Here is a 22,592-nt window from a genome sequence, read left to right on the forward strand (position 1 = left end):
CCCATCCCTGGAAATTTGCAAAGCTAAGTTGAACCAGGCTCAGGGTAACCTGCTCTAATGGAAGGTGTCCCTGCCTATGGCAGCAGAGTTGGAACTAGATGATCTTTAAGATTCTATCCAACACAAAAGATTCCATGATTTTACGTAGCCTCATCAGTGCCTCTAATCCTTAGTGGTATAAAATGGTCCTGGTCTGTATTAAATTTATTATATGGTTTGAAATCCATGAATGCAATTACACTTAAAAAATCAAAGTTTTGATGTTTTTGTAAACAGTTCTAATGTAAAAAGTTTCTAATCTTGACAGGATGCTATTAGTAGCCATTTGAGCTCAGGTGTAGGCAAGCATACTAGCATTTTTACATATGAGAATACTGTCTCAAGAGCCACATGTGATAGCTCCTACTGTCTTTCTTTTTTGGTAATCTGAGACATTTGGAAAGATGTTCCCATATTGTCTGGTAGTAAAAAAAAAAGGAAGCAGATTTTTCCTTGATCACTTATATTCGCTCAAAGATAAAATTGAGGGAATTACAAAATATTGTTTCAGAAATAATTAATGTTCAGACGTTGTGAAATTCACTGACAGCTAACCCAAATAGAATTTGGCAAGCAGTCCTCATGTGGCTTCACAGCTTGTTCACTGATGGATGTGTTTTTAATGAGTTCGTACCAAAGGAAAAGACTTCACTAGAGTAAATTGAAGATTAGAGTGAGGCCTGATGAAGGCTAGTTTATCTTAAATAATTCAGCAGACACTTAAATTGATCAATTCCATATTCAGCTGATGGTTTCACCTGTATGTTCTCATTGAGGATAACTCAAAATGTATTAGTATTTTTTCACTGTTGTCTGGAAAATATCATATTATCATTGTTTCTGCAGAGGTGTACTCTGCCTTTCATAATACTTGATGCTTGGACACAGCCATACCTAGTGACATTTCAGTCTGTTTAAAATTCTGAAGTGCTGAGGTGCATCTGGGCTGTGAGATATTTTGATTGTGTTAATTTCTATCTGCAGACCTTATCTTCTGTGTCTTCTAGACACTTGTCAGTGTTCTCTATCAGTATTTCCAGCCTTTCCAGGAGTGTTGCCAAAAATTAACTTTCTATTACATGCCATCTGTGAGAGTTAAAAAAATCTTTATGGACAAATTGCCATGCTATGTTGTCAAGTTACCTATGTTGTTGAGAAGGAGAAGATCCTTAACTCCTCTAATGTTGACGTATTTCAGACCTTGAACCTAGGTATAGGGTGGAGAGCAAAGCTCCAGAAATGCCTTCTGAAAATGGCCATCATGCATCATCTGCACTGATCTGACTATTTGCAATTGCTATTGGATTGGCTTATATTACTTCCTTTGCATGAGTGAAAGATTGTGATACCATTTTATAGATGAGTGCTCCTGTAAATGCTTCAGTACCAGCAGGTCTTACTCTTATCTCGGTTTAGTTCCAGTAAAACCATTTTTGGTAGGTAATCTTAAGAACAGTTTAAAAAATTTTGTCTTACTGTTGTATGATACTAAATCAGATGGCTAAGTGGGTGCTTGTTGTTGGTTCTAGCACACACATAGGCTATCTCAGTTTTCTTCTTGGCAGATATCACTACAGCTTCAGAGCAGGAATGTAACTTCTCTGAAGGGTCCCTATCTTTTGCTTCCATTCACTTTGCACATTCTGTCAAGAGCCTCTCTCAGATCTAATTTGATGTTTTTCTTCACTAGTAATGTAAGCAACCCTCTAATGTTCATGTCATGCTTTACACATCATAAAGAAAACACTTCTGTGTTGTGTTGGCGTGATCCTGCAATTTTGATTCAGCAACTTCAAGGATTTCTTGGAATTTAGCCACATAAATTAAGTTAGCTGTCCAAATGACTGGCTAGTGCAGAGCAGCTGTGCTGAAAGGACCTTGAGGCTGATTAGTACTTCTTAAATCCCTAGAACCTCAAATTAATATGCAGATGTTTCACCGGTTTCAGCTTCAGACTATAGAGCTCACTGGAGCTCCAAGTGCTGTAGGATTGGCATTCCCTGTGATCATTTTGTAGAACTGAGGAACTTTCTCCAAGACACGCAAACTGTCTTCTGCAGCATTCACTTATGTGACGTGTCAGACTGTTTTTGCCACAGATTAACTGTGGTCCAAATACACCAAATAATCATATGGATAAAAATTCCCGAGTCATTACTAAATTCACTATTGATGGGGCTACAGAAGCTCTACACTGGAATGTTTTTTCCTTACCAGTACTGTTATGATCATAGACACATATCTTCTTAGAAAATGAACTGGGACACACCTTGTGGAGTCAGTAGAGAAGATGATAACAGATATGAATTGTTGGAGGCTTGAACTTTTTTGAAATGGGTCTGTCACATCACAGACATCAGAATCAGCTGCTAGCTATGTAACATCAAATTCCACTTTTATGTGGGAGTTGTTATGATGGTTCAACCTGATACTAAAAACTTGCTGTCATGATTTTGAGACATTCTCATCCAGACCTTGATCATGTGTCTTCATGACCTCTGTTTTGGGATATTCCTTATAGTAGACTTTTCATTAGGAGGTGGATTCCTAGTAGTAGCCAGTCAGAAAATGAGGCATTTATTTTTAAGTCAGGCTTTTCAGATTTTTCTGGAACTGGAATACAGTTACGTCTGATTTATTTTTAGAAACTTTTCTCCATTTGGTTTGATACTATAATATTTGATTTTGAATTCCTCAATGACATCTGCCCTTGACTTCTGGTGTTATTTATTTTTGCCACCTGGATTAGAGGTTTTACAGAGGATTTTTACCTATATTAAACTCTTGACTTGGTTTCCCACAAGGAAAGCTTTTCAGTCTAGTAGCATCTGCTCCATATGTGTCTTTTAATGAAAATAGCCTTTCAGACATCTGTTAGGCCTGCTAAAAATAGAAGAATTTGGCAAATTCATACCCTCCTCTTCTTGAAAGATTTCTTTTTAGGAAAACATCATTGTCTGGTTTCAACTTGGAGAGACAAAATCTGTCTGCATTCCATAGTGATCGAGATGTCAGTACATCTAATTGTATTTTTTGGATAAGACAAAAAAAAGATACTATTTTCACAGGACTTACCTTGCTGTGGATTTCAGCATGAAGACTGTAAGCTCAGCTTATTTTGACAGCTGTGTTGTAGCCCCCATTGGCAATTCTGAGATCTGCTAGCTGACCTTGCTGGGCCCTCTTTGTTGAACATAATGCAATCCAAAACAGTACCAGGGATTTTCTGTGCTGTGAATCAGTGCACTGTCATCCACAAGAAAAGAGAAGGCTGCCTGTGTGCAGCTAGGAGGTAATTGATAAGTGTTGTCCCCATGTCACTTACAATATACTGCCTTCTATTCTGACCTGAATACCCTACCCTTTAGGAAAATATTGGATTTGCAAGAAACTTAGTCAGTAGTTCAAATTCAAGCTGTTTATAATTCAGGCTGGAGAAGCAGAGTAACAGGACATCCTCTCTATCACCGCTAATAAGGCTGAAAAATCATTAGTTCAATTGTTTACATGTATGCATACATACATACATACATATATATATATATATATATATATATACACACACCTACACTTGATTTCTCCTAAGTAATTTTAATTTTGTGTTGACAGTTCTTGACTTTATTATCATTTCCTTGAGGAAAAAGAGTGTGTCAAAGGTGAAGAAATATGTACTATTTCCATGTATCCATAAAAACATTTCAACAAAAATGCTGATTTTTATTGTGAATTGACTTCCCATACTGTGAAATCATGTTCGATCTTTCCAGGATGCTGCTATTTTTCACTAAGATTTAGGCAGTTGGCTGTCCTTTTCAAATTGAGCAGAATGTTCTTTTATCTTCTTTAAACATGATAAAATATCTGTTAAGGTATCAGTCCTTCCCTATTTGATTTTTTTCCCTGCTTTTCAAGTGCCTGGGTCTAAAGATAAGTATCGAGAATTCCCACGTTTTACTTCTGCACTCTTAGGAGATCACTGATGCTGCAGTGGTGAAAGCCGTACATTATTCACAGGGAATGGTGTTCCAGTTTGCTCTCTTTAGTCAGCTTGGCTGTAACTCTTATTTTACTTTTTGGATGAGGACATTTTCAGGTGGTCTGACAGCCTCAGCACTGTTACTCCTTTTAAAGAAGGTATGAAACTGAAGAGCTTGCAGTGTTTTACTCTATGAGCTTGTGACAGGAATGAAACCCTTTCAGTGATCAAAATGTAGTGTCAGTGGAACTTCTGAGATGCTTTCCTTTGCTTGGCATTCAACAGAAAAAGATAGTGAGAGTACGCATAAATCAGATTGCACATTCTTGTAGTTGCCTTGTGATTTATGCTGTATTTGAGAGAAAAACCTGTCTTGTTGGCTGTGAGATCTGTGAGAGCTGCTACCATGTAGCTCAACTCATAAGTCAGTTCCTGTTTGGACTTGCTTGCATGGGACTCTTCTTGTGGACTATTAACTTAAAAAGGAGAACAATTAATTACTTTTACATTGAGTTCTCTGACATGTATAGGTTTCTACTTCAACTTCCCCTTTTAGTTATTTGGATTGTTTACTTTCAGAATTCCACTATCAAGACTGAAGTAAAGTTATATCCTTATATGCTGAATATAAAATATATAGGGTATTAACATAAGATGGTCAGCATTGCAGCACTTAAATTCTTAGCATCTCTTGTGGTAGGGAGTATGGATTTTACAGTTTGAATATAACTGTGAACTACATGTCACAAAAAAAGCCATATATTACTAAGGGAACTCTGTGTCTTCCCTTCTTGATTATTGACTTAGCAAACAGGTAAATAATACCAACAAAATGCATTGTGCGTGCATTTCAGAGCATTTTCAACAACAGCAACAATAATAGTAGCAATAACAATAATAACAATCCCAGTGGCATTTCTGTTGTATTTTTGGCATGTGTTTTTCTAATTTTTTAGATTACATATTTCTGTATTCAGCCTTAAGAATTACATACTTGCATACCAGACATCTGACTTTCTTGTAGTTAAGGTGGTTCTGATCAAAACTTTTCACCTTTTATGCCGATGTGCATGCTCCTGTTTGTGGAACACATCTTTGTGGTCTAAAGTGTGTGATTATTTCAGTTTCAAGGATCTGCCTGTCTGAACAGCCAAGAGTCAATAGATTATATGTCTTCTGGTGATTCTGTAGTATTTTGAGTTCAATACTATTTAAAATCAATGAAACTTACGCTGCATTTTTTTAGTTTCTATGTTTTAATATTAATGATCATTTCTATTGCACCCTGAGTAGGGTACTAAGTACTAAAAATCTGGATCATTTCAATGGAATGTTGTGGATGTTTTCTTCTGGTCTAGTCTCGATTTTTCTGGCTAACTTTAGGACAAAACTTAAAATTAAAAACATTGTTCTCAAGATGCTGAGAAGTAGTAGTACATATACAAATTCAGTAAGAATTGAGGAAGAGGAGTTAATAGTGATTCTTCCTGACAGAGCTGGGAGAATGAATTTTTGACGCTTGCCTCTGTCCACTACCTTAACATTCTTTTATGTAGTTCTTCTTCAAATAAATTTGGTATAAAGTTATTTGAGTACTTATTAATTTCACGTGGAATTTAGGTATTCCTCTTTCTATTTTGTTGGGAAATGCCCTGTTCAAATTCAAGTCCCATTATCCTTATTTATCCATTCCTGAGTAAGAATTTTACCACACCTTTTGGATGCTATTTCATGCAGTATAAGAACGGAAGATCTGCCTACAGTTGATACTGAGCTAATAATGTTCAAAGTGTACATTTTAAGTGTTTTACTTGATGACCAAGCTGGAGGCAGTCAGTGAACTAAAGTGCAACAATTGATTTTCAACCTAGTTTGATCTGAAAGACATCCTGATTATGTGCTCTGCTCTATGATGAAAACCAGTTAGTGGAAATGATTTTTTTATTTTACATCAAGGTTTTTTTAACTGAACTAAAATGCAAATGGTATGTTTACTTCAATGAGACATCATCATGTGGCTGCACAGCTATGCAGGCATTTCTGAAATGGTCTAGTGACATAAAATGTTAACTCTACCTGATCTTATTTTCTTTTACTGTCACGGTAAAACCAATAAAATAGATTGTAAATTCCATCTTCTTCTGCTTCTGTATCAAACCCTTTGGATAAGACAGCCTTCAGTTTCACTTTACACTGAAAATGGATGGAGTGTCACCATTATCCTTTACACTGAGTCTCTTGGGATAATCAGTGCCGTATGACTTATGAATGTTGCACTCTCAGAGGAATTTTCACATTGGTAGACTAGATCTGTGTTGAGAAATACTAAATAAAACCTTAGGTATCACTGTGGTTTGGAGGGGGATTATTTAAATGCAAAAGTTTAAGGCCATTATATGAAGCCTAGTGCTTTGTAGGAGAAGTGGGAATGTTATTGCTTCTTTGTTGCATCAAGAAGTACTGATAGCTGGAAACAATGTGTTCCTTATTAAGAAAAAAAAGTAAAAACTTAGTTTAAGATTCTGAGAATTGTAAAGAAATTATTGTCTTGAGCCTTGCCTTGAGAGGGAAGAAGACAAGTATGAGGTAGGAGATCTTATGGAATTCATGAAACTGATGAGAAAACGGGGATAGAGAAAAATAAGATAAGCAGGTCCTTGAAAATTTTTTCAGTGTTTCTAGTGTGGATGTAGTAAACTATGTGCAAAGTATGTCTGGAGTGAAAATTCAGTGACCTAGTATATAAGAAGATCAAAATTTCTGTTGCAAATTCATGTTCAGTAAATCATTGAAAAAGTCAAGACTTTTGTATATGATCTGCAGAAGCTGTTTTCCTGGGAGCATTCAGCTGCACCTAATGAACTGTATTAGGTTAGTAAACAGGAGTGTAGGTGGTATGAATATTGGTATATATTAGTGTATACTATATTAAGTGTTTCATAGCTGAGGTTTTTTCAATACTGTTATTTTCCTGCAAGTTTATAATAGGCTCTTATTGACGTCAGCTTTCAAATATTTGCACCAGAAAATGAGATTTGTCTTGTTTTGGTACATCCAGAGTTACACAAAATTTGTGAACTACTTTCATTCCTTTGCAACTACTGGGTCATAAACTTGGATTAGTTTTATAGGATTTGGTATATGAGTTGACAGATGTGATATATGATGACACTTTATCTTTTATTGCTTACACATACTAGTTATTTGGAAAGGATGGGGGCAGTTCCTATTAACCACAAGATGGGATTTCAGTTGCTTACCCAAGTGTCTCTCATTCATTCATTCATTTGCTATCAGTTATAGCAGATATATTGCTTCTTCAAGCCTGTCACACCAATAAATCATTTCAGAGTGTATGCATTTGTACAGTGCCAAAGAGTACCATGAATTTTAAAGGAAATCTTCTATTTTTCTTTTCAATCAGATGAGCAACGTGAAGAGACTACGGCCACGGCTCAGTGCTATTCTTTTTAAGCTTCAGTTTGAGGAGCAGGTGAACAACATCAAACCTGACATCATGGCTGTCAGTGCTGCCTGTGAAGAGATAAAGAAGAGTAAAAGCTTTAGCAAGCTGCTGGAACTAGTATTGTTAATGGGAAACTACATGAATGCAGGTTCTCGGAATGCACAGACCTTTGGATATAATCTCAGCTCGCTATGTAAAGTGAGTTTTGGAATGTCCATGTCGAGTGTTACATTCACTCTTTATTTTTATTATGCTACATAAATACTCTGAATTTGATGTTTTTCCTGCAGTTAATTATTTGATTACTGTTTTTTTTCCTTATTATTGCATTAGTTGATAGTTTGAATAGTACAGCTAATTCATGAATAGTCATCTTAAAACTGGTTTGCATTTAATCACTTTTAAGTGATTCTCTTTTGAGGAAATAATAAAAAACCCAAACTAAGTAAGGTTATGTAAAGACCTGATCACTGTGATCATAGTAGTTTTGCAATTTTAACACGTCGGAGCACTTCTAAGACATCTATCACAGTTTAGTGTGCGTTAATACAGTTATGTTTCCTTTTGGACATGAATTTACTCCTTACATGGTTCTCTTATGTTGCTCAGTTTCATCAGCTTCTTGCTTCTTCTAATTTTTTCTTAAATTTTCACTCTTTCAACTTTTGTATAGGGTATATACAAGAAGGTGTCTATACTTTTCTGGATGTTAATTTATAATCCATTCTAATGCTAATTACCTTTCCCATATTTATGTTGTTATTTTTATCTGTGTTCTCTGGGAGCATACTGAACAGTTTTCAGAGCGCACATACAGTTCTTACAAGGAAGGAGTTATTTGAAACTTTGTATGTACTCTTTGTTTTTCTGTTTCTTTATCTTTTTGTGTGAGAGAAAACACAATATGTTAACTTCTGCATTCATGAAACTTATCACCCTTTTTCTGCTACATTTCAGAAGAATTCTTTCACTGAGTGTTGAATGTGATACCTATGACATAAATATTCATAAAGAATAAGTTATATTCTTTCCCTAGTCTAAAGTAAGCATAAAGCATGAGTCATCCACCTGGAGTTAATACATTGCAGATGAAGTGATTGAGTTAAAAATACTGCTTGTTGAGAAACATATTCAGAAGGAAGATACTAAGGATTCTTTCTCCAGTTAGGTGCATTTACTTAAGTATGATTTTACAATAATTTATCCTAGGTCTGGTTATATTCTCTGTATTTTTAATGCACAGAACAAAAAATATATTTATGAAAACAATATAAAGGTAATTGATATAAACACTTTGCAGAGCAGGATCGAAAGTCAGAATTTATTTTGGAGAAATAATTTAAGATCTAGAATATGAAGATTTTGAAGATAGCTGTGGAGTACTAGAAATAGGAGAGAGAATTGATGTATATAGATAATAAAAATATGGAATGAATGACTGTATTAGTAGTTCTTCTACATCAGAGAGCAGCCATGAGTAATCTCAGAAGAGAGAAATGATATTGATATGCTAATACTCAGTCATTCATTAAGAACTGATGTATTAAAATTCTATGCATGTTTATTACACAGGTTCATATTTATAGCTAACTTTTGTTATGAATCACAGTGTATTGCATGTATCACAGTGTCACGTTGTAGAAATTTTTTGTGGCACTATTGAGACATCTTTCACTGAGATTCCCAATACAATAGAAGTAACATATTTTATAACATTGCATACAGTAAAAATCCTAGAATATGTTTTTGGGTTTTGATATATAGGTGTTCCATTTTCTGTTTATGTGGAAAACTATGTTTTTCATTTTTGTTGATCTGCTTTTCTGAAGAAAAACATGCGTGGTCTGGGAGAGTATATTTCAGCATAGTAGCATTTTGATCTTTGAAAATAAACAGACCTTTTAGAGTTAATTGTGAAATATCAATACTGTGTTAAGGACTTTGTGCCTTGATATTCAGATGGACAAGTTTTTGTGTAATTGTGGCAACCCTTTTTACACTCATGTTTACTTTGTGCCTACATACTTGTATATTTTTCCCACTAAATATTTTTGTGTAGAAATAGTTCTTAAGTAGTGAAGAAACGCTTTCATATGTGATGTCATTTTCTATTTATAAAAATGTCTTTGACTTAAAAGAATGTCTCAGTTGAAAAATGACAACAGAAGTGTTTGTCAGTTGTTAGTGTTTTCACACAAATAGCTACAAGTTTTAAAGTGGCCAGGCTTGAAAATAATTTCATCTGTATAAAGATTCCAGAAAGAAAGTTTACGCTTAAGAATTCTTGAAGTCAGCATTTTTAAACAGTGAAACCTATGAACTCTTATTTACTGTATTGAGAATCGATAACAAGAACTTGTGCACATTGAGGTTGAGTAGCTTCCACAACATAAATATTTTTAGGCTAGAGTTAATTTTAAACATAAAGAAGGAAATCATGTAATGCAGTGGATACGTGCATTATGTATAGTAAGGTTTTGCTGATTTTACTTCCATTTTTTTTATACTTTCATGTGCTTATTCACAGTTTTGTAAATATTCCTGTATTGTTAAAATAATTACATTTTTAAAAGAAATATGTGTGCTGTTTTTGAATACTGAACACAAATATTGTGTAGAATGAAAAAGTACTTATCATGACTTTTCTAGGGATTTTTAGCAAGAGAAAAAATGAAACAGCCCATTGCTGTCTTAAAAAGAAATGTACTATAACAGTTTGTTCTTTCCTTTTTTTGGATGAATAATTACTAATATATATCAATTATTAAAATGGCCATAAATAATTTTTTTCTCAGTGTTATTACATTACTTTTTTTTTTCCCCGCCCAGCTGAAGGACACGAAGTCGGCAGACCAGAAAACAACATTGCTCCATTTTCTTGTAGAAGTGTGTGAAGAAAGCTATCAGGATGTCCTGAATTTTGTTGAAGATTTTCAGCATTTGGATAAAGCTAGTAAAGGTTTGTATAACTAACTGAAATTAGTTATACAAAATTTTTGATTTTGACACGTTCCAGCATCTTGTGTATAAGATGATACTTATTTTTTACTAGCAATATTTAAAAAATAGATATTAATAGTCAATATCACAGATCAGTATTTTGAGCTGCTATGAATGGTCTTGAAGATACTTATTGTTTGGTCTTCTAACATTTACTACAGAACTTCCCATTATATTTCTTCTAACATATCTTCTAGAGCCATTTTCCATACTGGATTTCTTTTAAAGGTTCTTGTCTGTTACCAAATTTTAATTCCAATCTTTGATCTTTTATACAATAAGTGTATCACTCACCATCTTTTGATTCAAACATGTAGAAAGGCTGTCCTGGCATCACTTTATTTTAATTTTTTCAAACATGGATCAGTTTTGTGTTCCCTACACGTGTCTTTTTCATTCAACAGTAACACTGGAAGTCTGGAAAAATTTTTAGTTTCATCAGACAACATAGAATATGGGAAATCTCTGTAAAAGCACCAGTGGAGTTTTTTGAAATTAATTTCTTAATTAAAAGTGCCTTTTCCACTTTTTATCAGTTTAAGTAATTTAAACAGACAAAGCATAGAGGTAGAAATTGATGCTACCTTAGCACTGTCCTGCACTGACAGGAAGGAAATGATTGGATGGGCTCAGTTAAAATTTTTTTAGTTTATGTCAGTTTGGAAAATATCAGTTTATCTATAATGCATTGTAGTGTGTCTCTCTCATGCCTTAGTCAGTCTTCCTGCCAAAAATTACAGCTCTGCAAAACATGCCTCTGATAGAGGACTTGAGAGAGTGGTCACTTAGAGTTCACTTTCTGGTTCTAAAAATTTCCAGTTTTACTTGGTGTATTATAACCTCAGAAAAATTTAATTATTTTAAATAGCTGTCAAATGCTTCAAGCTCTTCACCTAACTGTTTATACTTGTTATAGAAACAGTTTCTGCTGTACATTAATCTGGTGTGTTTGGCATTATTTTCAGTGTTAACTGGTCACTTTTTTTTTCATCACTAATATGTTATTGTCTGTATTGTGGTTGAGTTGGTTTTTTTTTCTTACTAGAAGGCAGTATTTTCAGTGTAGACAATTGCCTGATATGACACTGCTGACTGTTTTCTGGAAAAATTCTGAGATCTGAATCACTGACCACTCACAGAGTAACCAGTAAAATTTTCAGTTTGTCCAAGCTTTCTGTTCTGTTCTATGCATCTAGGAATGACTAGTAGAGTCTTTGATCTCACTCAGTATGAGGTAGGATGATGATGTTTTCACGTTTATATATTGAATTTACTACAGCATATTATGAGATGCATTTGCATTTGAGTTTTACTGTTGAGATGCAAAACCCTCTGGGCCCCATTCATACAGGCTTAGAAATGTGAGGGCTGGATTAAAACCTTCAGAGAAACTAAAATATATAAATCCATACAGACATGAGGCAGAAATATAAGTTTAGTTTTAAATAAGTAGAGACTATTTTAAGTGCCTTAAGCAAATAAGAGACTGTATTAGTTAGTAAGAAAACTAACTAACCTAAAGCCTAGTTTGAAATTCAGTAGCATTACCTTTTAGAAAGTTTACTAGGTCCTAGACATAACAAAAACATAATGTAGAGCTGCTAGCATTCCTAGATTGAACTATGTAGGTAGAATTTGTGTAAGAAATGACAACCTCTTTGGCAGATCAATGTTAGGCCCAGGTGGGTCCAAGAAGACAGTAGTAGAATCCTGTTTTTAGCTGGTTGGGTTAAAATAGAATAAAAATGCACTGCTTTGAGAGTGGGGAGATCTCAGATGGAGATCATGGATGGATGCTGCTGCTGCTTCTGCTTGGGACATGGGGGATTTATGCCACACAACTTTGCATAATAGCACGAACTGTTATCCTTTGAACTCTGCCTTCATGAGACTGATTTAGCCATGCAATAAATTACTTTTACAACAACTCAGCTTTAGTTTTCTATGAAGACCCTCTAAACTTGGCATTTTATTGAAAAAAAAAGAGGCTTAGGACTTCTTTAACAGAGTCACATATCACTGTGTTTGTTTATAGTTGTTTCCCTACCTGAAAAACTTCATTCTGTTTTTGAAAGACTCATACTGCACTGGAATTTTGGAAAACCCAGCAGATCTTAAAAACTCATGGAATTTTTTTAAATCTTTTAGTATTTCTGCAAAAGTACATTTTTATGAAGCACGTTGATTTAATATGCACCAACTTTTGTACAGTAAATTTTTAATGAAGTGGCTATTTTTGCTTGAGCTTAGCAGAAGGTCAGTTAAAAAGAAAGTCTGTGAATCTCTTCAGTCACATCCACTGTAATGGTCTCATGTATTACTGATATGCTGGTGAAGTCCAACAAGTTGTCCAAGAGAGCTGGAAATCATAGCAGATATTACAGAAGATATTATAAGCCATCATTATGGTTATTAGGAACAGTGATAGAGGGGAAGGAATCAAGAATCTTTTATATAGTCAAATATGCATATTCCAGAAAAAGTACTTATGGTGGAACAGATCTTTGATACTGAGGGCTTAGAGGATTTCCTCCATTCTAAGATATTGTCATTTAGGGTTTAGTAGAAATAATCCATCCTGATTTGCATTTCTGGGAGGCAATTTGTACTTCCAGTTAATCTGGAAAACCACTGAATCCGAATGGTACATCTGAGGGTTACAGGCTGCTGGTAGCACAGAAAGGAGGAAGTCAGCCTTGGATTTTCCTGTGATCCAGTAGAAAGGTTCTATTCACACATGTGCTGTTTTGTTCCTCAGAGTTGTTAGGTGAAGAGCATCACTCTTTTCTGCTTTTGTGTCGTATTAATATATTGTTAATTTTTTCCCTGAACCATAGAGATAGTGTTTTGTTCCAGTACTTGTTTTTAAATCCTCTTCTCTAGCTTTTGTTCTGGCAAAGGTTAGGGCCTTGTGCGGGTAGTGGAATTAAATTCCCTTCATGGTTTTATTGAACTTTGTTTTCTGAAGTAATTTTTAAAGTACTTTCCAAGAATAAATCAACGAAGTTGGATAGGAATATTCTATTCTCCTATACCTTTGTTGCAAGCTGGTTTTTATTGAGTTTGTTTTATTAGCTGTCTGCATATTCATGTCTTCAGATACAATAATTTCACATTTTTTAACTGGCATAAAATGTTATTTGCAGGTATCCTTTAAATTATAAATCAAAATAATGGGGTAGAAAGATGGGTAAATGCCATTTGAACAATATTAACAGAAAACTTGAAGTTGAACATATGTATTTATACATAAAACTGGAATTATACGGTGCTTGTTAGTGTTAGCTTGATCATCTTCAAGAATTCTTGTCTTCTACAGGTTTCTCAAAACAAGTTACTTAAAGGATGCTTTTTTTAGAATCATTCCTTGACATGACTGTCCTTGTATCAGCCGCCATATTTGTAGCATGCCTTGTATCTTTTTTGTTTTATACTTGCTCATTCTCAAAACTTTCCTTTCAAGTTATTTCTTATTCAAAATGGTGAACATTAGAACATCATAAGGTTCGGCAACTCATTTTCTTTTTATACTTTTCAGAAGAAACATTCATGCTTCTTTAATTTCATTAAACATTGCCCAGTGATCATATAGTAAGCTGTTAAAATAGCTTGTAAGACTTCAAGAGCAGTGACAGGTGACTGCCCCCAAGTTAATGGTGAAGCTAACATATTTTATAGTATTTTATAAATTATTAAATATTCACAGTATGTAAATTTATTGTTGCAGGAAAAATATTTTTCTAAATCTAACTTTGAGAGACAAACAGTAAGTGTAAGTAAGTAAACCTGTGCAATTGATGTTTGCTTCGGGGTATTTAAAGTATTTAATTAGTGGATTTGGATTTTTTCCATTGTATGCTAAAGTTCTAGTTTTCACTTTTGTAATACTAAAAGTAGATTTAATTCACTGTTACAGTAAGTGAATTAAAGGTACCTTTTTACTTTGAAGTATAGCAAATCCCGTTTTCTAAGTGCTCTTACATCAGCAGGAGGAGCTTTCATTTCAGTTAATGAGCTTACAGATATGACAGTTCCTGAAGATTTATATAATTAAAGCTGTCTTTTCTTTTAAACATAATGACTTTCCTGCTTTTCTGTTACTATTCCAGACAAGATATATTTTGGTAATTCAGTACAATTTACTAATTTCATATTTTATGGTATTATAAAGATTTATATTGCATTTATGCAGGCTGCTGTTTTACTTGATTGACTCTAATTTACACAGACCTTACAGGTAACAGTGTATCAAGTCTTTCATATTGTAATAACACTATAAAGCTGCAGGTCTTCCTTTCTCTAAAAGACATTAACTCATCACAGCTTTACAAGTAATGTATCCATTTTCTCTTTGAAACTTCATTTGTTTTTTTAACAGATAATTAATTTCACATCAAAATAAAAAAGCTAGGAGCCAAATTGAAAAGTTTAAGCTATATTAATGAAAAATGGGACACCCCCACCTATAAAACTTAAAAATGTTAGAGCAGCATGAGAGAAAAATAGTAAAAATATATGCCATAAGAATTCTGTATGTCATAAGAAAATGTATTTTTCTTGTTAGAGAATTTTTAAGTTAACAACAAATTTCTCAGTACTATTAAATATATTTATGCTATGCATTGCTTGGGTTTTGATTTGAGTCACAAATTCACAGGCTCTTATTTTCAGGCCGTCAGGATTATATACTCCATAGGGGAAAAATGCAGATATCTGCTGAAATACGAAAAATATCAAATGGGTCATGCAGAAATCAATTGCAAGAGGAATCTTTAAGTGGTGGAAAAGGCAATTAAAAAAAAAAAGCTGAATGCATTGTGCAGATGTATAGACCCTTGAAGGTGAAAAAGCTTAATTTTAATGAGTAGGAAGGTGCTGAGTGCATTTAGATGTACATGTAGACTTCTGTATCTTGCTACCTGTATACCTCAGGGGGTTAGATCTTAGAATGATGATATTGGGTAAAAAACTGATAAATGTGGCCACTTTTGAACTTGTATTTTTAACTATACTAGACTGATAGTCATTGCCATTCTATACTAATAGTTCATTCTGAATAATTATTAACCACTCTCACTGCATTTTCAAAATAGTTAGTTATTAACAATCACACCCTAAATTATCTGCAGGTATACAACGTGCTGCAGTCAGCTCAGCACTTTGTGGTCCCCAAGGAAGCAGGTGGTGAGGCTCAAGAACTCTTCAGCAAGAGAAGCTGCAGCTGATGCAAGGGTCTTCTTTCTGCTCCCTCCTCTGAATTTAATTTCTTCTTTTATATGGTTTTGTCTCTTGACAGATCTGGGGGACCTTGATCCCTGTGCTCCGGGTTTGTGCCATATCCTGTTGCTTGGCCATTTTTTTCCTGCTTACTTTAGCAGCTGCTTCTTTCTTTCAGTAGCAGCTCAGTGATGAATAACTGACAAACAGTGAATTGTCATTCAGATGTTTCTGTTTTCAGCTGTTTCTCATATTAACAATTTCTGAGCTTAAACTGCACATTATAAAAAGGGATGTGGTGTCAGACTGCATTTCTCCCAGGAGGCTCTTGAAGTTTAGAACAAGTCCACCAGGCCTGGGTTCTTGTGGAGGTAGTATAGGGCATAATTGCTTGTAAGACCTGAGGGCTAATACTACTGATGATAGTAATATTATTACTGGTGAACTGGGTACAAAAATGCTTCCACATCATTTACCAATTCCAGTGCATTCCTATTTTGAATTCATAATAGGAGACAAAAATCCTACTTAACTGCTTTTCTTGATGTGTGCAACTGAAGTCTGCTCTAGCTACAGAAGGGAAGGTCTGAGTGCTGAAGAACCAGTGGCATTGTCAGAGCTTTGGGGAGAAAAAAGATCTCAAAAAGAGTGTTGTTGTATGCACCTTAGGCACACACACAAAGAAGAAAGGGGATAAAAAAGGCAAGAAAGCTAGAAAATGGCTGTAGAGACTAGGGAAATCATTATTTTGGGAGAAAAAAACCTGTAAATATTGTATTTTCAGTGCTGTCTGACACTGAGTATATCCAAGTAGATTTTATGCTACTGTTAATAGATATTTTATGCCTTTGCTGGTGTTTACAGAAACTCTCAATACTTTTCCCCTGAAATATTTCTTTGTTAGTGCTCTAAATCCACCTGAAAATATGTGTGGGTTTTTAATTCTTGGTTATTGGGCTTTTTTGGCTATGTTTTGTCATTTAACTTTACTTTTAAAAGTGGCATTTATAATACGATGACAATTTTAGAGAATTAGTCAGTAAACTTAATCAGTCCTGTGTGATTTTCACTTGGCAAAACCAATAGCATATTTTCAGAATTCTTTAAAATAATATGGTATAATTTTTTGTATCAAGCTAGAGGTCAGTTTGTCACTGTCACTCTCTCAGAATAAAGGGGCCATAATAGCACAAGGGAACCAAAATACCTGAAGGCAAGAGAAAGAGCATCATGATTAGGAGATAGCAACATCCATTGTTATGGAGAGTGGGCACATAAGATGTCTGAAATATCAACAGCTGCAAAAAGTAGCAAACGGTTTGCAGCAATAGAAATGAGAGTGCATGCAAGTATTGCTTAACTTCAGAAAATTATTTCTAATATTTAAGATAAAACAGGTATAGTTTCAAAGCTAGATTAAATATTGTTTTATTTTTAAGAAGAACGATGATTTGGGGATGGGAGAGAGGGAAGCAAAAAACTCTCCAGAGAAATTTTTTTGAAAGAAAAAAATCAAAGTACTGTATTCTCATACTGTAAATATCAGTTTCATATTCTGCATCTTGAGACAACTGAGATAAAAATAGATGTTTAGTTAGTACATTTCTTACCAAGTTTTGCTGTGGCTATAGTAATGCTGTGCTACTACAGAATATTTAAGAAACTGTAAAAAGAATGTGTTGAGCAATTTCATGTCTCTTTATCTGACTTTATCAATATGAAGGTTTATAGAGGAAAGAATAATCCAACACAGAGGAAGGTTAATGAGAGTAGCATAAAATAAAAATTAATTTTTTGGTAGCTTGGTTATTAATTTTTTTCTTTTTTTTTTCAATCCCATAAAATCTATGTTGACTTCAGTAAAGCACTTGATATTATGTACAATGGGAGAATATTCATTAAAATAAAAAGTAGAAGAAACAAAATACTCTCTTAAAAGGAACATGGTCCAAAAAACCAATGAGCATGTCTGACACAGGGTTAGATAGTTTGCCAGATGAGAGGCTATCAGGTTGTCATTACTGAGTGATCCTGAGGAAGCAGAATAAAAGAAATGAAAATCAATAGCATGAAGTACAAGATCACACATCTTGATACTGTAATAAGGGCTTTGGTCAAGAAAGAAGGATGTTTTATTGTAGGTTCATCAGATAAGGTATTCCCAGCATAACTGGAGAAATTCTAAAGCAAAAATTAAAAGGCTGATCAATCATCACCTAAGACACTATGCAGAATTATTTGAAAGCAGAAGCAGGTGAAGAGGCTTCTGGAATAAATGTGTTATTAGAAAACCAAATTCAGAAGAGGAAGTCCTAAGAATGAAGTTGTTTTAACCATGAAAAACAGATGATGGGAAATCTAATTATTCCTTATAAAAATAGCAGGAGCCATTCTGGAAGAAGGCTGTGGGAGCTTCAGGGGTATGAGCCAGTGTAAGTAGGAGATTATTTAGGCACACATGCATTGTATTCAGCAAACAACTTGGCTTTGTGGGCTCACTAACATTCAAAACCCCAGGGTTTGACTTTGTTTTTTAACTAACGTGAGTTGTTTACTTCAGTTTGGCTTGGGTTTCTTTCAGAAACCTTCCAAGATTAGAGGTTAAATTTAAGGATTTTTTTTTTCATTTTCTGCTGTTCTTCTATGTCCCTTCAGATTTTATACCATGTCTTTCAGAGGCACGCAAGCAAAGATTGGCAATTAGTTTGAATGATCTTTTTTTGGAAGAGCTAGTTGTATTTAGAGGTTTGATTTTTGTTTTTAATTTGTTTACACTAAATTGAAAGCTGCAAAGACAATAGTACCAAACTTAATAGCAGCATATTGTAAACCAGGCTTTATTTGAGGCTATCATCAGAAATACAGTCTTAAAAGAAAATATATCTAATAGTTATACACTGCTGAAATCAAAGGCATGCTGAAATCTTAAGTTCAAGAACAAACTAAGATCATGACAGAGGAAAAAAACTTCTTCAGGACAAAATAGAGATATAAAGATTCCTGATCAAATATGTAAATGTTTAATGTCAAAAACCTGAAGTACTAGAGTGAAAACCTGGCTGTGCTGGAAACAAGAGCTTGAAAATCTCTTATATAGCACCTGTTAATCAGCTCTATGCACTGAGTTATTTTGCTGAGTTTCTCATCTGGGTAAAAGAGTGTAGCTGTTACTCAGCTGCTCCCTGCAATTGGTGTAGAGGATTTTTTGGTGGGCTTTTGTATTGTTTTTAAATTGGTGCTCCTTGCCAGCTCTCATAATTTTGACATTAGGTACTATACATACTGCATGTATATGTTACATTAATTTGTACTATGTACTTGAACTCTTTGAGATGAACGGTCCTATGAAGAGTCCAATCAAAAGTTAGATTAGGCAAAAGTTGTTGTATTCTGTTTCTTAGCATATTTCTAGGTAAAGCAGTCATGTAAAATGGTGTATGCCTAACCCTCAGACACTTCTCATGACATAGAAGTATGACTTTCTATTAAAATCAAGTTTGTGTCTGGAGCCAGTGAAGACTAAAGCATGCCTTAGTCAACATTGTCAGATTCTAGTTTTAGCTATATTCCCTAAACAAAAAAGTTTTTTATTTACTGAAGCCAACTGGCCTAACTGGTGATGATTTTGGCTTACCAATGGCTGAGTCAAAATGTGCAAGTCTAATATACAATTGAGAAACTGTTTTTTGAGTAACCAGAGGCTTTTAAAAATGGTGATTATAAAGCAATTTATCACATTGCCATGGATCATTTTACAGTTGTCTTAACCTTTCTGCTATGAATGGGATTGTATTTGCTATGCAGCATTTTACTCTGGTCATTTGGGGACTCTGTCAGGCTTTTATCAGAGAAGGATGTGTTTATTCTATGTATTTTATGTTTTCTCTCACATAACTATTTGGTGGATGAAATTATGGATCCACTACAGATCCTAGTAGCATCATATGGACACAGACTTTCTCCAAGGAGTTTTTTTTTAAGATGAAGATGAAGGTAACTATACCTTTACAGATATTTACAGTATTATGAATGAAATAAATAATTAAAAAGAAAAAAAAAAAGTAATCAGACTAGAATTCACAGTATGTTCTTACATCTTTATCTGTTTCTCTTATCGAATTTAAATAAATGTTGACTTCATAAATAATCAAAAAATAAGTTTTAACTGATGGCAATAATATAGATCTAAGATGGAATACATGCTAGCTGTCCTCAGATTACTCTGCTCATCTTGATATTTCAGTCAACTATTTACAGATCAAGCATTCAACTTTACATGCATTGCTTCAAATGGATCAAAGTTTTATCTCTCATTTCCTGGGAAAGAAAATTTATATTTTTCTTTATCCTTCCATAAATCCCTGATGTTTCAGCTCCACTCCTTTCTTTTTCCTAACTCCCTGTGTTGCTCTGTCGTACCCTCTCAAATGCTTGGCAAGCACTTTTGCTGCAACAAGTTCTGCTGTGTTTTTTACCGTACATAGAACTTTTAAACTAGAGAACTGAGGTTTAGGATTCATGCTTAGGTGTTTAATAGCCTCATTTTCTGTGTTTGAGAATCTTATTTTCTTCATGATCTCTCATAAAAATGTTTGTTTCTTCTCTTTTAACAGAATGAGATGGAGAAAAGTTTTATGGTTTTTAAAATATCTTGAAAACTTGTCCTTTGGTTAATCAGAAGAAACAGACTGGCATATGTATATCTCAGATTACGTAAAACAGAGCTTTAATTGCAATGCAAAACCTTGGGCATAAAAACAAAAGAAAATACCACATTCAAACAGCATACATCTAGTGAGAATAAGGAATCTGCGTAAGTGAGGAGAGCTGAACATTGTAGAGTGACCTCTTCATTCATCTTGTGTTATAATTTGCTAAGTGTGCTTTTATTTCAGAATTAACAATGTAGTATGCTGACTTGGTTTTAACTCTTGCATTTTGAAAACAATAGTTTTTGTTTAGTGTATTAACAGAATGAATGTTCTGTATTTTAGTCTCAGCAGAAAACCTGGAGAAGAGCCTCAAGCATATGGAGAAGCAACTTCAACAGCTTGAGAAGGATTTGCAGACTTTCCCAATTCCTGAAGATAACCACGATAAGTTTGTAACCAAAATGTCAATATCCTTTAGAGCACGCTTAAAAAACAAAACAAATGAAAAATCTCTAAGTAATTTAACTGCATTGCTTTAAATTTTAAATTTCTTTGCATAATTTCTGTCTAGTTTGTAGCATGTATTTTTGAAAAATATGACTTGTTTTTCCTCTCAAAAACTAAATACACGAGCAATCCAAGTAAAGGATTCTTCTGAAATAGAATGAATGAAGAAAAAATGCCTATTGCTGGCTTCTACAACTGTATATAATTTCTCAACTTAGCGAAAAGAAGTTATAATAGGAATGTTAAGCACTCTAGTGTTACATGGTATTTTTGTCAGAGTCTCTTAAAAAAATATATCTGTCACCCTGTGTCTCTTTGTTTTCTAGAGTATGCATTACCATTGTGAATGTTTTTGTATGTGCAACCACAGAACCAGAAAATTTCTGTTATTTCAGAAATGAGATTCATAGCACATGAAAACGGTTTTCTGGCGTTATTTTTGCCAAAATTCTTTTTCTCACTATTTATTCCAAATCATACAGCCAACTTCACTGCCTATCTTTCATAAGAACGCCTTGTAGCATGAAAAGAATTAATTGAATTGGAAAAAACCACATTCTTTCACTTAAACCTCTCTAGCAAATATTGACCATATATGCTTGGCATCAAGACAAATCTGGAAGTAGAAATATGAGCAGACAGGCTGAAATTTGCTCTGCAGGCATGGTTAGTTTGTTACCTAGCTGGAAGACTGCTGTGTTACAAAGACTGGGGGACTCAGGACACAGAGTTCTTGATTGATCTCATCTTGTTACGTGAGCAATGGCAAGTGACCCCAAGGCCAAGTGGATCTACTGTTTTTTCCTGTGTGAGGGCCAGTTCTGTCTTCATTAGATGCACTGCAACCCAGGTGTTTGCAACATAGCTTCAGGCCTTCTCTGGCCACTGTGAATTATCTTAACCTTCTGGCAAGAGAAAAGCGGATAAATAAAGATGTAATTATATACATTATATGCTAGTACCAAACATCTAAAATCCAAAAATGATTATGTAGGATGCCTCATTTTCCTTTGTGACATTTTGGACATTTATGAAAATTCCTGGCAGAAGTGAGTGGAATACTGTGCTAAAAAGTTATAAATTGTATTTAAGACAGAATAAGTAGGCAGACTTTGTCAAGAAGTAGCATAAACTCTTTCAGGGATTGAAATTCCATCCCCATATATGAAGACCATTTGAGCAGTTTACTGATCACTTAAAAAGGATAGTGATCATCCTAGGAAATGCAGAGGAGGATCTACACTTCATCTTTTTCAGGCATCTCAAAAGCTCTTATTCTGCCAGAGAGGACATGGGTTATCAATGTCTGTCAAGAAGATAGATCATAGCCATATGAAATTTGTTCTTTGTATTGCTTGTCTCTAGAGAGAGCTTCAGTTGATCCTACTGTGTAATATTTTAAATGAAAGGATGATGTTAAATGAAGGAATCAGTAGAATTCTTTTTATTAATATAAAATAAATAGCAATAAATCTCCAGGAGTAAACAGTGGTCACAAAACACTTGAAAAAATTTCAAAATTAACTCAAATATAAACTTAATGGACTACAGATTCTTACATTAACTAAGGTAGCTGAAGGTTCAAAGGCATCATACAATAGAGGAAATGTAGAATAATTTGAGTTGGAAGGGATCTCAAGGATCGTCTGGTTTCAACCCTTCTGCTGTAGGCAGGAACACCTTTCACTAGACCAGGTCAAAGCTGAAAAGAAACCCACAAGTTTTTCAGAAGGGC

General features: G+C 34.3%; 1 protein-coding gene across 1 annotated transcript in view; it reads left to right on the forward strand.

Annotated features, from left to right (window-relative positions):
- Positions 1–22,592, forward strand: part of DIAPH3 (diaphanous related formin 3) — a 190,751-nt gene that overhangs the window by 84,724 nt on the left and 83,435 nt on the right. The window contains exons 20-22 of the mRNA XM_083855235.1: positions 7,440–7,679; positions 10,311–10,440; positions 20,693–20,819. Coding sequence (XP_083711361.1) covers positions 7,440–7,679; positions 10,311–10,440; positions 20,693–20,819 — 497 coding nt within the window. The remainder of the gene's footprint in view (positions 1–7,439; positions 7,680–10,310; positions 10,441–20,692; positions 20,820–22,592) is intronic.

This window comes from Zosterops lateralis, assembly GCF_965231275.1.
Source record: "Zosterops lateralis genome assembly, chromosome: 2".
In the NCBI taxonomy this organism is placed as follows: domain Eukaryota; kingdom Metazoa; phylum Chordata; class Aves; order Passeriformes; family Zosteropidae; genus Zosterops; species Zosterops lateralis.